This window comes from Hemiscyllium ocellatum, chromosome 16 (assembly GCF_020745735.1).
Source record: "Hemiscyllium ocellatum isolate sHemOce1 chromosome 16, sHemOce1.pat.X.cur, whole genome shotgun sequence".
NCBI lineage: Eukaryota > Metazoa > Chordata > Chondrichthyes > Orectolobiformes > Hemiscylliidae > Hemiscyllium > Hemiscyllium ocellatum.
In genome coordinates this window covers 36,745,954-36,764,076 of record NC_083416.1, presented here as the reverse complement: position 1 = coordinate 36,764,076, position 18,123 = coordinate 36,745,954, and the positions used below count along the sequence as shown (strand labels likewise).

At 40.8% G+C, this 18,123-nt stretch overlaps 1 protein-coding gene across 3 annotated transcripts in view; it reads right to left on the bottom strand.

Annotated features, from left to right (window-relative positions):
- Positions 1 to 18,123, bottom strand: part of simc1 (SUMO interacting motifs containing 1) — a 42,590-nt gene that overhangs the window by 8,785 nt on the left and 15,682 nt on the right. For 2 of the 3 annotated variants that reach the window (XM_060837124.1, XM_060837126.1), the window contains exons 3-5: positions 16,280 to 16,548; positions 13,538 to 13,607; positions 11,315 to 11,475 (exon numbers count right to left, since the gene is read on the bottom strand). In XM_060837124.1, coding sequence (XP_060693107.1) covers positions 11,315 to 11,475; positions 13,538 to 13,607; positions 16,280 to 16,548 — 500 coding nt within the window. The remainder of the gene's footprint in view (positions 1 to 11,314; positions 11,476 to 13,537; positions 13,608 to 16,279; positions 16,549 to 18,123) is intronic. The other variant, XM_060837125.1, reaches the window with a different exon arrangement.

Genomic DNA, 18,123 nt, shown 5'->3' with positions numbered 1-18,123 from the left:
TCTCCAGGGGCATGAAACCTACAAACTGCCATGGGAAACATATCCTCTCGAGTTCTATCAACTCAAACTCTAAATGCATCGTACATTTCAATGGTATCTCCTCTCATTGCGCACAGAGTAAGTTGAGGATAGTGTTATGAAGTGTAGGTGTGCTCTGTACCTTTATAAGAAAGAGGAAGCTGGCAAGGACTGACTGAAAGCATTAAGGGCTTTTGCCCGAAACTTCGATTTTCCTGTTCCTAGGATGCTGCCTGACCTGCTGTGTTTTTCCAGCACCACACTCTCAACTGAAAACACAAAGTGTGCTGAACAATTTGAAAATGTAACATTTAGTTGAAACAAATAGCTGGAGTTGTGTTGCCATGGAACAAAAACATATTCAAATTTAGCCAATTAGTTTAAATTATACCCCTGATGCCAAAATCTGATCGAATTAGAATTTTACTGTTTGGAATGACATCAAACCAGTGAAATGATCTAATGTTTAGGAGTATAAAATCGGACAGCAGAAGGTCAGCTGGCTGTTTTATATTTGAAATGTGATTATTTTTTGTAAATCTTAACTGCATTTTAAAAATTGGATCAGTATTGTAGAGTGGGAGGTAAAAGATAGGTTTAAGAGAAAGGAGTTATAAGTAATTGTCGCTTTAATGTTCTCTGTTGGACTTTAAGGATAAAATTGTTAATTTTTATTTTAAATAGTGACATCTGGATAGTTCTTTGCCTGTCAAAATTTAACATGATATCACGAGGTGAGCTTCTCTGTGTGCTGGGTTTAAATTAGCAGAGGGGTTTACCCCCGAGGCAGACTGCTTTGAAATACCAGTGTTAACCTGGGAAATTATTGCAGGTCGGAATTCTTTTCCAGCTCCAGAAAGTTATGGGTTTGAAACACATTAAAGAGTTATGTAGATCAGTGATTAGTTGGTGGGTTTTAAGATTTTCTCTCTCCAAACAGGAGTAGCACCTTAAATCAATAAAGGGAGATATGGATATGGCATTAAGCTTCTAGTCCAACTAGGTAAGCTACTTAATATGACTACAGGTAAGAACTGAGTATGCTTTCTCAACTTGAAACCTACTTAGTTAAATTGAACACAATGAAGACAATAGGGAGGGTTAGTAGTCTCTTTTGGTGTGATTGTAGTGTCTCCACCTCTGAGCCAGGAGGCCCAAGTTCAGGTCTTATCTGCACCAGAGGCATGTAATAACATCCCTGGTAGGGGAAGTTATATGTTTCAGTTGAAGCATGTATCAGACTTTAATGAGGTGGACTCTGAGATTTGGGCACTGTGATGCACTGATAGGAGAAAGTTACCTGGTCACTTTTCTTCAGGGAGTGTTAATTCCCTTAGGCCAGGTAAAGGAGCTGAGGAGATAACAATGAGAATCCTTGGCCCCGACAACAAACCAGAGCTCCGGATTTCAGAGCTTGAGTGGAGTCTGTAGTGACAGTGGCATATCCATAATGTTGCAGATCACCTGGATAGCATGGTCAGAGAGTTGGACACACAGCTGGTTGGGATACATAGGCAGAATAGGAATGGGTGATTGACAGACAGACCAAAAGAAACCAGGTAGGTCGTATCGGAGTAACATGGGGTATGGCGCGCTATTTGACTTTTTATGGTCAGGGCATTCGTTCCTCAAAAGAGTGCAGTCAGAACCAGGTTTATGGCACCATAGGTGGCTTAGTCATACAGGAGGGGAGGAATTAGAAAGAACAAGTAATAGGAGAGGGGATTTGTTAGTGAGGGAAACAGCCAGGTGTTTCTGTGATTGCAGACAAGACTCCAGGATAGTCTGTTCCCTCCCTGTTTTTGGGCCAAGGATGTCATAAGATGGCTGAAGAACATTCTTCTGGGAGAGGGTGAACAGCCAGATGCTGTGGTCCATGGTATCAACACTTAAGCCAGATGGAAGATGTAGTCATGCAGTCAACGTTTACGAAACTACGTTGAAAATTAGCAAGAGCTTCAAAAGTAGTTAACCCTGGATTACTCCCAGTACCATGTGCAAACAAGCACGGAAATAGGAGGATAAGGCAGGTGACGATGTAGTTGGAAAGATGGTGCAGGAGAGAGGATTTTAAATTCCTGGGATTTTTGGGCCTGCTCTGGGGAAGATGGCACCTGTCCAAGCAGATGGCTTTCACATGAACAAAGCCGGGACTGAGCTCCTTGCAGGAAATTTTGCTCATGCAGTAAGGTGGCAATGGCTTTAAATTAACTTGGTAGTGGGGGAGGAACCAGGAGAGGATATTAGGGAGGAAGGCAGGTTGCACAAGATACTGGAGGACAGACTGCACCATTTTGGAGGATACCAAGTTAATAGGTCAAATGGACTAATGGAAGAAGTAAAAATGTCTGAATCAGGGATATTGAAGAAAGTGAGAATGGAAATTAGGGAGACACTGACCATAATCCTTTAGTCTTCCCTCGACGTAGGAGTGGTGACAGAGGACTGAAAAGTTGTCAACATCCTCCCTTGTTTAAAAGGTTGTAGGGATAGGTCCTGAAATTACATACCAGTCAACTTACCTTTGGTGGTGGGTAAGCTTCTAGAAACAATTATTGTTAGAATTAACAGTCACATGGAAAAACATGGGTTGATGAAGAAGGGCTAACATGAATTTCTTATCTGAAAACCATGTGTGAGTAACTTGGAGGTTTTTAAAGACAAGAGAAGTTTGATGAGGGTAATGTCAGTTATATGGACTTCCAAAGGCATTTGATACATGCCACAAAACAGACATGAGGGCAATGTTTTAGTTCATGAAAGACGAGGGACAGTAACAACTTGGTCCAATTAATCAAAACTTGGCTGAGTAGTAGAAAATACAAAATAATCATTAATGATACTTTTCAGGAGGAAGGTTTTAGTTGAGTTTGTCAGGGTCAAAAATAAGATTCTTGCTTTTCTTGATGTATATTCATGATCTAGGTCTTTAGTGTGCAGGGACAATTAAGAAATTTGAGGATGATACGAAACTTGGAAACACTAAGCCGTGAGAAATACAATGTAGAACTTAAAAGAGACATGCATGTGCCAGTAGAGTGGGTACATAAATGGGAGATGAAGTTCAATGAAAAGGAATTAACTTTGGTAAGAAGGATGGAGAGACAACATAATATAAAGGACACAATTCTAAAGATGTGCAGGAGCAGACGGAAAGAGCAGTTCATAAAGTATACAATGTCCTGGGCTTTATTATGAGGGGCATAGAGTACAAAAGTAAGGATGTTATGCTGCAATTGTGTAAGTCATGAGTTAGACCTCAGCTGGAGTATTATGTAGAGTACTAGGTGCCACACTTTGAGAAGGATGTGAATGCATTGGAGAAAGTGAAGATGAGGTTTACAAGAATGCTTACAGAGATGAGAAACTTCAGTTATGAAGGTAGATTGCAGAGGTTGGGACTTTTCTCATTGGAAAAGGGAAGTCTAAGAAGACTTGATTTTCCCAAAACCATGAAGGAGCTGTGCAGAGTAGGCAGGTTGAAGCTGTTCCCACTTATTCAAGTATTAAGAACAAGAAGACTGCTTTAAAGCGATTTACAAAACAAGCGAATGCAATGCTAGCAGAAACTTTAAATAGCAAGTGATTTGAATCTTGAATACATTACCTGGAAGTGTGTAGTAAGCAGTTGAAATTGCGATATTCAAGAGGACATTCAAATAGAAACATTATATAAATAGAAACAATGAGCAAAAGTACAGGAAAAGGCAGGAAACTGACACTAAGTCATAACGCTCATTTGGAGAAGAGCAGACATGATGGGCTGAACGGTCTCCTTCTGTATTGTCATAATTTTATGTTTCTGAGAATCTCTCACTCAACGCATCCAATTATTTGTCCTTTCTAACTCCTTTGTCACTTCTGGAAGGGGAAAATTGTGCCCCTTTCATTTCTGTCCTTCAATCAACCCTCAATCCATGCTATCACATCCAATCCTACGAGCCCTAAGCATGTGTGGCACCACATTGAAAGTCTTCTGAAAATACAAACGTATTGTATCTAATAGTTCCCCTATATCTATTCCATTAGTTACATGCTGAAAATATTCTAATAGATCTGTTAAATACAATCCTTTTGATAACAATTGTATTGACTGTGCCTAATTGTACTGTGATTTTACTGTAACCATACTCTTCATAATAAGTCCTCGTATATTCCTATTATTCATACGGATTGACTGTTCTGTGGCTGACAATTTACTCTCTGCTTTCTTAAAGAACTAGTGAAATTGCTACCTTGTAGTTCATGGGAGTGCTCTAGAATCTAGGGAATTTTGGTTATGAAATCAGGGGATTTGTCAACTTTTAGTCACACTAATTTCTCTAGTACTTATTATTCACTGATATTGAACATTTTAAGTTCTTCACTTGCATTAAACCCTTTGTTCTTTGTACTGTCAAATTCATTCTCTGCTGTTAAGGCAAATATAAAATATTTGTTAAACACCAATGTTTATTCCATTTAATAGTGTCTCCTGTTTGTAAGTGACCCGTGTTCACTTTGCTAACTTCGCCACTTTTATGATTTTGTAGAAGCTCTTACAATCTGTTGCAAATGTTTGGTTGGTTTCCTTTTGTATTTTACTTACTGACTTTTGTCAGTTTCTTGGCCATTCTTTAAAAACTCTTCCAGTTCCTAGAATTACTACAGCTTTTGTACATCAACTCTCTAACATCATTCAACCTGTCTTGGCTCATCTGCTGCTGAAACCTTCACTTGTAAGAACGTAAGAAATTGGAGCAGGCTCGTCAAGCCTTCGCCACCATTCAAGAAGATCATGGCCCATCTTTTCATGGACTCAGATCCATTTACCTGCCTGCTCACCCTAACCCTTAATTCCTTTATGGTTCAAAAATTTATTCATCCTTGCCTTAAAGACATTCAGCAAGACAGTCTCAGCTGCTTCACCGGGCAGGAAGTTCTACAGATTCACAACCCTTTGGGTGGATTCAGTCCTAAATCTGCTCCCCTTCATTTTTAGGCTATGTCCCCTAGTTCACATTTCACCTGCCAGTGGAAACAACCTCCCTGCTTCTGTCTTATCTATTCCCTTCATAATTTTATATGTTGTATAAGATCCCCCTCATTCTTCTAAATTGCAATGAGTATAGCCTCAGTCTATTCAGTCTCTCCTCAAAAACTAACCCTCTCAACTCCAGAATCAACCTAGTGAACCTCCTTTGCACCCCCTTCAGTGCCAATACATCCTTTCTCAAGTAAAGAAACCAAAATTGTACACAGTACTCCAGGTGTGGACTCACCAGCACCCGGTACACCTGCAGCATAACCTCCCTATTTTTAAACTCCATCCCTCTAGCAATGAAGGACAATATTCCATTTGCTTTCTTAATTACCTGCTGCACCTGCATGCCTTTTGTTACCTCTAGACTGGACTATCAAAACACATGCCTTAATGGTCAACCACATTCTACTCTCTGTAAACATGAAGTCATCTAAAGTCCGGTTGCTTTTATCTCAACTCGCATGAAATCTCACTCATCTGTCAGCGTGCCCCTGTCGATCTAAACTAGCTCCCTGTCAAGCAAAGACTTGATTTTAAAATTTGCAATCCCTTGGCCATGGCTTTCCCTATCTCTAATGTCCTCCAGCCCTACAAGCCTCTAAGACAGTTGTGCTCTTCTCAGTCTAGTTTCATGTACACTCCTGATTTTAATCCACCACTGGTGGCTCTGCCTTTAGTTGCCTGGGTCCTAAATTGTGGAATTTATGCCCTACAAATTTCCACCTCTCTACTTTGCTTTTCTCCTTTAAGAGACACCTCAAAATGTACTGCTTTGCTCACCTGATCTATTATCCCTTGATGTAGCTGGCAGTCATAGTTTAATGCCCCTGTAAGTGTTTTTGATGTTTCATCATGTTAAAAGTATGCCATAAGTTTGTTGTTGCTGATTGATTAAAAGTATCGTGCAAGCAGCAGACTGACACCTGTTAACAGCACTGATGTAAGTAAAAGGTTGTGATAGCTGCCACTGTAGGTACAAGGAGCACACTCAGCATGTAGGTCATTACAGTTATAGAATCATAGAGATGTACAGCACGGAAATAGACCCTTTGGTCCAACCCGTCCATACCAACTAGATATCCCAATCCAATCTAGTCCCTTCTGCGAGCACCCGGCCCATATCCCTCCAAACCCTTCCTATTTATATACACATCCAGGTGCCTTTTAAATGTTGCAATTATACCAGCCTCTACCACGTCCTCTGGCAACTCATTCCATACACATTCCACCCTCTGACTGAAAATGTTGCCCCTTAGGTCTCTTTTATATCTTTGCCCTCTCACCTTAAAACCATCCCCTCTAGTTCTGGACTCCCCAACCTCAAGGAAAAGACTCTGTCTATTTATCCTATCCAAGCCCCTCATGATTTTATAAACCTCTATAAACTCACCCCGCAGCCTCTGATGTTCCAGGGAAAACAGCCCCAGCCTATTCAACCTCTCCCTATAGCTCAAATCCTCCAAACCTGGCAACATCCTTGTAAATCTTTGCTGAACCCTTTCAAGTTTCATAACTTCCTTCCAATAGGAAGGAGATCAGATCTGCATGCAATATTCCAACAATAGCCTAACCAATGTCTTGAATAACCGTAACATGACCTCCCAACTCCTGTACTCAATACTCTGACCAATAAAGGAAAGCATACCAAATGCCTTCTTCACTTATCCTATCTACCTGCGACTCCACTTTCGAGGAACTATGAAACTGTAATCCAATCGTTCAGCAACACTCCCTTGGACCTTACCATTAAATGTGCAAGTCTTGATAAGATTTGCTTTCCCAAAATGCAGCACCTCATATTTATCTAAATTAAACTCCATCTGCCACCTCTCAGCCCATTGGCCCACTTGATCAAGATCCTGTTGTAATCTGAGGTAACCTTCTTCGCTATCCACCACACTTCCAATTTTGGTATCATCTACAAACTTACTAACTATACCTCTTATGCTCACATCCAAATCATTTATATAAGTGATGAAAAGTAGTGGACCCAGCACACATCCTTGTGGCACTCCACAGGTCACAGGCCTCCAGTCTGAAAAACAACCCTCCACTATCACTCTCATACTTCTACCTTTGAGCCAGTTCTGTAACCAAATGGCTAGTTTTCCCTGTATTTCATAAGCTCTAACCTTGCGAACTGGTCTCCTATGAAGAACCTTGTTGAATGCCTTACTGAAGTTCATATAGATCACGTCCACTGCTCTTCCCTCATCAATCCTCTTTGTTACTTCTTCAAAAAACTCAATCAAGTTTGTGAGACATGATTTCCCACACACAAAACCATGTTGACTATCCCTAATCAGTCCTTGTCTTTCCAAATACATGTACATCCTATCCTTCAGAATTCCCTCCAATAACTTGCCCACCACCGACATCAGGCTCACTTGTCTATAGTTCCCTGGCTTGTCCTTACAGCTTTCTTAAACAGCGGCACCATGTTAGCCAACCTCCAGTCTTCCTGCACCTCACCTGTGACTATCGATGATATAAATATCTCAGCTAGGGGCCCAGCAATCACTTCCCTAGCTTCCCACAGAGTTCTAGGGTACACCTGATCAGGTCCTGGGGATTTATCCACTTTAATGCATTTCAAGACATCCAGCACTTCCTCCTCTGTAATATGGACATTTTTCAAGATGTCACCATCTATTTCCCTACATTCTATACCATGTCTTTTCCACAAAATCACTGATACAAAATTCTCATCTACTATCTCCCCCGTCTCTTGCGGTTCCACACAAAAGCTGCCTTGCTGATCGTTGAGGGGATCTATTCTCTTCCTAGTTACCCTTTTTGTCCTTAATGTATTTGTAAAAACTCTTTGGGTTCTCTTTAACTCTATTTGCCAAAGCTATCTCATGTCCCCTTTTTGCCCTCCTGATTTCCCTCTTAAGTATACTCCTCTTGTCTTTGTACTCTCCTAAGCATTCATTTGATCTATCCTGTCTATACCTGACATATACTTCCTTCTTTTTCTGAACCAAACCATCAATTTATTTAGTAATCGAGCATTCCCTATACCTACCAGTCTTTCCTTTCATCCTAACAAGAATATACTTTCTCTGGACTCTCGTTATCTCATTCTGAAAGCTTCCCATTTTCCAGCCGTCCCTTTACCTGCGAACGTCTGCCCCCAATCAGCTTGTGAAAGTTCTTGCCTAATACCATCAAAATTAGCCTTCCTCCAATTTAGAACTTCAATTTTTAGATCTGATCTATACTTTTCCATCAGTATTTTAAAACTAATAGAATTATGATCGTTGGCCCCAAAGTGCTCCCCCACTGGACACCTCAATCACCTGCCCTGCCTTATTTCCCAAGAATAGGTCAAGGTTTGCACCTTCCGTAGTAGGTACATCCACATACTAAATCAGAAAACTTTCTTGCACACGCTTAACAAATTCCTCTCCATCTAAACCCTTGACACTATGGCAGTCCCAGTCTAAGTTTGGAAAGTTAAAATCCCCTACCATAACCACCCTATTATTTTTACAGATGACCTAGATCTCCTTACAAATCTGTTTCTCAATTTCCCTCTGACTATTAGGGGGTCTATAATACAATCCCAATAAGGTGATCATCCCTTTCTTATTTCTCCGTTCCACCGAAATAACCTCTCTGGATGTATTTCCAAAAATATCCTACCTCAGTACAGCTGTAATACTATCCCTTATCAAAAACGCCACGCCCCCTCTTCTCTTGCCTCCCTTTCTGTCCTTGCTGTAGCATTTGTATCCTGGAATATTAAGCTGCCAGTCCTGTCCATCCCTGAGCCACGTTCTGTAATTGGTATAATATCCAGTCCCATATTCCGAACCATGCCCTGAGTTCATCTGCCTTCCCTATTCGGCCCATTGCATTGAAATAAATGCAATTTAATTTATCAAACCTACCTTGTTCTCTGCTTTGTCCCTGCATGCCCTGACTGTTTGATTTGCTTCTGTTTTCAGCTATACCAGTTTCAGATTGATCTCTTTCCTCACTATCTCCCTGGGTCCCACACGCCCACCTTACTAGTTTAAATCCTCCTGAGCAGCTCTAGAAAATCTCCCTGCCGGTATATTAGTCCCCTTTCGATTCTGGTGCAATATGTCCTTCTTGGACAGGTCACTTCTACCTCAAAAGAGATTCCAATGATCCAAAAATGTGAATCCTTCTCCCATACACCAGCTCCTCAGCCACGCATTCACCTGCTCTATCCTCCCATTCCTCCCCTCACTAGCTCGTAGCACCGGGAGTAATTCAGATATTACTACTCTCGAGGATATCCTTTTTAAATTCCTGCCTAACCCTCTATATTGTCCCTGCAGAATCGCATCCATTTGCTTTCCTGTATCAATGGTCCAATATGTACAACGACCTCCTATTGGCCCCTCTCCTCCTTGAGAACATTCTACACCCTCTCTGAGACATCCCTGATCCTGGCACCAGGTAGGCAACACACCATTCTGATTTTTCACTGCTGGCCTCAGGCTAGGGAGCCCCCGAACACAACTGATCTCTTGGCAGCCGATGTCTCAATACCAGAAACTTGGCTGTTCGTGCTACTTTCCCCTGAGAATACATCACCCCCTCCATTTTCCAAAACAGCATGCCTGTTGAAATGGGGATAGCCACAGAAGACTCCTACACTCGCTGCCTATCCATCTTACCTTTCCTGCAGTTAACCCATCTATGTGACTGTATCTGCCTTTAACTGCCATCCATCACAGGCTCTTGCCCTTATAAATTCCTCATTGCTTCTAACTGTTTCTCCAACTGATCCATTCAATCTGATAGGATTCACAAGCAATGGCATTTATTGCAAATATAATCCTCAGTAACCTATAAACTCTCCCCAGATGCCCACATCCGACAAGAAGAGCATATCACTCTACTAAAGGCCATTTTTGCTTCTTCCAACCTACAGACCCAGAAAATAGGGTCTTATTCCTCTACAAAACACTGCTCCAGGCTACCTTAATACTTATGGCTTGTATTTTTAAGTTTAAGCAAGAGACATATCTCAATAAAACATATAAATCAAGAAAGAACCAACTCTACTCACTACTGCAAACTTTCTGTAGGCCACACTTAAAAATATTCACTTATCTATTTCTGTGCTGTGATCTTTCCCAAACAGGTGCTTCCAAGATCAGTTGTGAATTTCACTGTTTGTTAATTTTCCCAAACCCACTCTGATATCTAGCAATACATGAATTTAAACAGCAAAGGCAGTAACTGTGCAGGTTCATTGCTGTGTCAGGGAGCAGTGTGGGTTTCTTTCTCTCTCTCTCCTGCACTGACCGCACCATGTGCTGACTTTGTCTGTTCCTCTCCCTTTTAAAAATGCCATTATTTTGACTTGTTTTCTCCAAAGTTCCAAAACAATGCAACAGCATATAAAACAGTAATTGCTGCTCCTGGAATTTAAGGAAATCACCTCCAACACCTAAAATACCTCAAAAAAAGGAGCAGCCTGTTACAGCCAGAAATTTTTCCCGTCCTCCATCTTGGATTATCCCTTCCTGTGACATCACAGCCAGAGATGCCACAGGTAGCCTCCTACATTCAAGATTAAGGCCTTTAATAACATTCAGTTATTCAAAGCTAATCAACAGAACGTTATATTTTTCAGCTGTCTCTATAGTATTTACAAAGGCAATCAGGGTGGTGGATCAACAGGCCGAGTGCCATATTCGTTTAAATCCTCCTGAGCACAGTGAGGCAGTAAGCCAAGTGGGGCAGTGAACTGAGCAGGGCATCAAGTAGCACTGCAGGCACAACCATAGATACCTATCTGTGGATGGTGTGTTTCTTACCATCGCAATGTCCTAGGTACTCTCAAGAATATCAATTAGTTAAGCAATAGTCACCCTTGACATCAAGACAATGCAGCAACAAATGTTCAACAAGTGCTAACAAAAACCCATGACTGACCTGTGTCTTCTTGAAAGGACATATATTAATCAAGAGGTCAGGAGAACTCTCTCATCCAATCTAAAGACAGCACCTCCAAACAATTTATCACAAGATACACCAATGATTACATTTGATTTTGAAACATTTGCTTAAAGATAAGGTGACTATCACTGAGCCAAGTGGCATATCAGTACCGAAATTCTAAATGAGCTCATTTTTTAATGAGCCACTTCAATTTTATTAGTGTCTATAAATACTGTCAATCATTTAAAGTACTTAAAATCACTCAATTCATCAACAAATTAGAAAACACTCTCCTATTTTCTGAAACAGAACACTGCAGATTTGATTAGGTTTACATCTCCATACCTTACATTGGAAAACTTGTCGTCACAAGATAGAAATGCTTTGGCTATGGTTTTATGTGGCATATCACGTTTCAACTGAAAGTCATCTTCAAGTGTTTGAACAACATATTGCAGGAACAACAGTCGATCGTTCTTGGTCACAGAATGCTTCCTGTGAGGATCCTTGAGGTGCACAAACATAGAGGTCACATAAGATTAGACTAGCACAGGAAAATAGTACAGTTCATTGACTGTAAATTGGCTCAGTTCAAAACTGCCCACTGCTGTTTATTAATTATTAGGATATTATCATGTCTAATAATCCAGGTTTGGTCAGCTCCTTTCCAGTAATCAGATATATTAGGAGAGAGATGGTGGCATACAGCAATATCACTGAAATAGTAATCTAATGCTCTGGGGACATAAGTTCAAATGGGAACTTCAGCTCAATGAATATAAGGGAATATAAAGCTAATCTCACAAATGGTAACCATGAGAACTATCAAGTTGTTAAAAACTTTTGGTTCACATTAGAGAAGAAAGTCCACATCCTTACCAGGTCTGGCTTACATATGACTCCAGACCCCCATCAACATGACTGATTTTTGACTGCCTTCTGAAATGGCCAAGCAATCCAGTGAGTTCAAGGCTCATTAAGGATGGGCAATGAATGCTGGCCTTGTCAGTTACACCCATATTCCATAAAACAAAAAAAAACAGAAACCAATCAATAACTCTTCATACTGGCAGCAATCTCTTTAATTCTCAGGGTGCCAGCTTAACAATCAGCATAACAAATATATTACCAATATATTTTCAGAAACGTTCTAATGAACAACTCAAGATTCCAATGAATAAATTTGTACAAAATGTTTTCGGCCCACTGCTCAAATTGCAAATGCTGTTTTAGGGTTTATGGTAGATATTTAGTACAGATATATTCAGTAGTATTAATGCTCTGGGAGTGAAGATGACTAATGACCAAATTGAGTGCCATTTTGTTCATACATATATTAGCTACTGGACTATCTAAGGAACTGGATTTAGAGAAAAACACAGAATAATTCTCCAGAAACACAATGTTATAAGGCCACAAGTTCCAGATTTCAAGGTCAAATATGCTGAAAATATTCTGTGCAGAATTTCCATTTCTTACATCAGTTTTAAAGGTGCTTGAATTAAATTAGTTCTTATAATAGCCTAGAGTCAGATTTGTAGAGCTTTTACCAGGATGGCCAAAAGGAGAAACAGTGGCTAATTGGTGAGGAACTCCTCATGATTAACTAATCCAATGTGAATTTTATCTTTCTACTTCAAAATTACACTTTCCATATGTTTACTTGTGATCACTCACACCCATCAGGGAGAGTGAAAAAGGACTCCTCTGTTGGATCAGTGTGTATATTATGAATTATAATATACTTAACAATATCTACTAGATACTTCCAAGGTTTGTTTCCATAAGATTAATAACTGTCCCTCTTAAAACATCACCAAACCAAGTTAACAGGTTGTTTATGATTAATAATGGAAATTTCCATACTGAGTCATCTCAGTTGCGGCTTCAGTGTTTCTACTACACATGCCAATATTTGGGCAGTTTGTGAATGTTAGGTTTGAACTTGTACGTGATGGCTCTACATCACCTCAGGGTGTTATTAAGTACACTGTAACTCCTGCTACCACAAAGGAATTGTTGCATAGGCCCATCAGTGCTATTTCCTGGAGTGGAGCACATGATCATAATAAACAGGACCAGGGAAAGGTTATTTGGCCGCTCAAGCCCTGCTCCACCATTTAATAGGATCATGGCTGATCCAACATTATTCACATCCACTTTCCTGCCCCTTCCCTGCAAACCTCAATTCCTCTACCGATCAAGAACTCCTCCAGTTATAACCACAACATGGTACTGTTGTATACCCACTGCAGCTTTGCTCAACTCTTGAGGTTTATCATTTCCCGTTCACTGCTCATGCCCCCAAGTTCTCTATTCCTGTGTAGCAGCAGCAAACAGAGTAATTTAATAGGAATACTGTACAAATGATACTTTAATGCATTAGGACAGAAGTAATAAGTGCAAAATAACTGAAAGATGTGTAAAGAAACACAAATGACAGAATATTTTCAACCATGGAAGTATGTAACAAAAAGTAAATGATTATCGATGACAATTCTAAAGGAATTGCTGAGCTTTCCATTTTTATATCAATGATTGCCTTTACAAAAGACAGATCTCTGTTACCTTGTCCTCCACATGATAAGCTAAGAGGTTCCAGTCCCACTGCACGGTGGAAACATTTGCAGGATGCAGCCTATTTAAGTATAGTTAAATACGTATTAGTTTATTTTACAAGTCAGTCCATATGCCAACAGATAAAAACAATGATTCACAAATAACATAGCACAGCAGTTAGCTTAGCAATAGCTCACAGAATTCAAAAATGGAATTTAACACATGGAATATAGGGAGAACTAGCCATTTGGATACAGAACTGGCTCAAAGGTAGAAGACAGAGAGTGGTGGTGGACAGTTGTTTTTCAGACTGGAAGCCTGTGACCAGTGCAGTGCCACAAGGATTGGTGCTGGGTCCTCTAATTTTTGTCATTTACATAAATGATTTGGATGCGAGCATAAGATGTACAGTTAGTAAGTTTGCAAATGACACCAAAATTGGAGGTGTACTGGACAGCGAAGAGGGTTTCCTCAGATTACAACAGGATCTGGACCAGATGGGCCAATGGGCTGAGAAGGGCAGATGGAGTTTAATTCAGATAAATGCGAGGTGCTGCATTTTGGGAAAGCAAATTTTAGCAGGACTTATACACTTAATGGTAAGGTCCTGGGGAGTGTTGCTGAACAAAGAGATCTTGAAGTGCAGATTCTTAGCTCCTTGAAAGTGGAGTCGCAGGTAGATAGGATAGTGAAGAAGGCGTTTGGCATGCTTTCCTTTATTGGTCAGAGTATTGAGTACAGGAGTTGGGAGGTCATGTTGAGGCTGTACAGGACATTGGTTAGGCCACTGTTGGAATATTGCGTGCAATTCTGGTCTCCTTCCTATTGAAAAGACGTTGTGAAACTTGAAAGGGTTCAGAAAAGATTTACAAGAATTTGCCAGGGTTGGAGGATTTGAGCTGTAGGGAGAGGTTGAACAGGCTGGGGCTGTTTTCCCTGGAGCGTCGGAGGCTGAGGGGTGACCTTATAGAGGTTTACAAAGTTATGAGGGGCATAAATAGACAAAGTCTTTTCCCTGGATTCGGGGAGTCCAGAACTAGAGGGCATAGGTTTAGGGTGGGAGGGGAAAGATATAAAAGAGACCTAAGGGGCAACGTTTTCACACAGAAGGTAGTACGTGTCTGGAATGAGCTGCCAGAGGATGTGGTGGAGGCTCTTATAATTGCAACATTTAAGAGCCAACTGGATGGGTATATGAATAGGAAGGGTTTGGAGGGATATGGGCCGGGTGCTGGCAGGTGGGACTAGATTGGGTTGGGATATCTGGTTGATATTTGGTCGGCATGGACAGGTTGGACATAAGGGTCTGTTTCCATGCTGTACATCTCTATGACTCTATGTGCATGGAACTGGAAAATGGAGTTCAGTCTAGAGTATTGTTTTTGGAGAAGGCCATCAATATAAGGAAATGTGCAACCTATATAGAGAAGGCTTGTACAACAGACCTCTATGGCTCATAAAGTGACCTGCAGAAGGTCCTATTTGACTTGCCAAGCTGTTATTCTAAACACAGCAAAGTGCAAATTTTTGCAAGGGGCTACACCTTCAATTACAGTCCACTTTATGACTGAGCCTATCAGCAGCAAACACAGGACAGAAACTGCCCCTGACTAGAAAAGCAGAGCAACGTGAGTGATTTCATATAGCCCAAGGCCTAGAGCCGTGGGTGTGAGTCTGCGGGATAGGGATTGGGAAGCTTTCAGGGAAGAACTAGCTGAGGAGTAGGAGGGAAATAAGTGTCTGGTTGCTGGTGAGAGTGGGAGGCCGAATGAAATGTTCAGACTATAGGGTGTGTGAGAGTAATTTATAAAAAATTTACATGTTTTAATTGAAAAGTAGTACAAAATCCCAACTATGATAATGCTTCCTGCTTCCCACACTAATTTGTCATAGACAAAAACAGAAATTGCTGGGAAGAGAAAGCAGAATCAAAGGAGCAAAAATGTTAACTCTGATTTCTCTTCACAGATGTGGCCAGACCTGCTAAGCCTTTCCAGCAATTTCTGTTTTTGTTTCTGATTTAACAGCATCTGCAGTTCCTTTGGTTTTAATCTGACATAGAGCAGCCTTAAAACTCAGAAGTACAATTAACTTTTGAAAAACTTTTTGACCACTGGACTCAGAACCCTGTAATAAAAGGGACTGTGTTAATTCGTTTAGCATATTTCAGTTCTGTGAGCAAAGATGAATTGAGCAGCAAGGTGATTTGTGTTTTAAAGTTCAAGGCGTGTGGGGGTCTGGCTGTCAGATATCCACGTTACTATGCAGTTGTTCCTTCATAATGACAGTCTCTTGTAAAGTGCAATAACAGCCTTAACTACAAAAGTTTTCTGAATATGAAATCACTTTAAATAATATGTTGGGTAAAATATGCAAACTCTGATTCATTTCTCAATTGCGTGGACCAACATTCTCAATTTGTAACTGTTGTTCAACCTGAGCAATTAAAAGGAACTCAGCCAACAACAGGCTGCCAGAAAACACTTGTCAAAATATTTTATCGTACAAATAACTACTGTAGGTACACAACTTGGTGATCTTTTCAATGGATTAGTCTGGCTGTTCTTATATGTAGCAAAGTTACTATAAAAGTGGTACCCATTCTGAAAACTGAATCAGAATGAAAAATACAACTTTAACTAGGCTACTGACTTCCCTAAAGAATGGAAATTTCTGAAAACAACAGTCAATATTAAACAGATCTGTTACACGATGTTATGTTTTGTGACTGCCGTATTAATGTGTACATACTGTTGGATCTTCATCAGGGTCATGTAAGCAGACATAATGGTGCTGGAGGACTCATTGCCCAACAGTATCTTCTTGATTATATACTCCACAATTTTATGAGGTGGGTAGTGTTGAGGAGATACAAAATCCATCAGAAACTGAAGAGTCCCTTGGGGAAAGTTTTCATCAATGGTACTGTTTATCATACTGCACTGTCTTTGGGAGATCAGCTCTGGTTCCTTGGACTTGTTTTGGTGCGTTGTTGATGAATGAGAGTTTTGGTTCACCTGCTGAAAAGGAAAAGATGAATAATAATACAAAATGAAAAAGACAAAAAGTGTTGGACAAATCAGCATCTGTGGAGAGAAACAGAGGCACCATTTCAGGTCCGTGAGCTTTAATCAGAACTGAAGAAAGATTGAAATGTAAGCATATTCAAGGATGTAGAAAAGGGGACGACAAAAGGGAAAGCCTGTGGTAGGGTAGAGAAACTGACTGATCCAAAATTTCAAAATGCAAAAACCAATGTGAGTGGCCACTGGAATGGTAAAGGGGCAAAGGTGGTGTCCAGATGAGATGTGAACAACTATATAGCAGTCAACTGAATACAACACAAAAGGCCAGAGGGAAACAAAACCAATGAGAAAAAAAACAACAAGATTGACAGATATTATGATCTAAATTTATTGAATATAACGTTGAGGTGGGAGTTTGGGGAGTACTGAGTCAAAAGGCATTCAGCTTGTGCCGGGCTTCACTACAGTAGTCAATGGATAGAACGATCAGCTTGAAATAAGGTAGAAAATCAAAATTACAAGTGACAGGAATATAGGGTCTTACTTGGGAACTGCTGTTTCAATTAGGAGGAATATTTTGGACCTTGGTCGATGAGAACGAAGGAGGTGAACGTGTAGGTGTTGCATTTCCTTCTCTTGCAGAGACATATATCTGAATGGAAATATACCACAAGGAAGGAGGAAGTCTTTGGGGTGGTTGAATGGAGTAGTGCTGGGAGCAGTCCTTTTGGAATACTGAAAGAGGAAGCAAGCGGGGAGGGAGATATGTCTGATGGTGGCATCATTGTGGAGAGGTTCTGGATGGGAGGGGAAATGGACCAGCTTATTCTTATCCTAGTCTCAGGGAAGACTGGGAGCTGGAAGTGGTATGGGACAAGATGCGGTTGAGAGCTCAATGCATATTTCGAGCAAAAGCACTTTATTAGATCCTTATTTGTTCAGGAAATGGGGGGGCAGGGTGACCATGGTCTCACTTATTGGCTGGACAGCCAGCAAGAGCTGTTGTCACATGTGTTGGGGAAGCCCTAACATATCAGGCACTTACGTGGCCTCTGTTGGGTCTTCCTTGGTGGTGGTGGGGGGGGGGGGGGGGGGGGGGGGGGGATCATCTCAACCTACCCCATGGTACTCCACAATCAAACCAGACAGAGGCTCTGTTCTCAAACTTCCCATATGATAACAGCCTTATCCTCCCTGGTTGAATGAGGATGAGGGTCCTACATGAGCAGTAGCTGCCTGCTAGGACACCTCATTTAGAGTCCAGGTGGATGGCCACTCACAAGTCTTTCTGCACGATTTGAATCAGTCAGAATCAAAGGGGTGGCAGTATCCCCACCTGACAACCTACCATCCGATTAAATACCATCAAACTCACTGCTGGGGGTGTTATTAAATTTCACTCCAGCTGATTTGAAGTGATGTATAAACAGGCTGCCGACTCCTGTTTGTGCTGTCGGTCAAGCTAAATCGTTATGTATAAGTTTTATCTGTTTGACTGTATGATTCCATCCATGTCATCTGAGGGAGTTCAATACTCCTAATTATGCATTCAGAAAACTGAGCACTTTA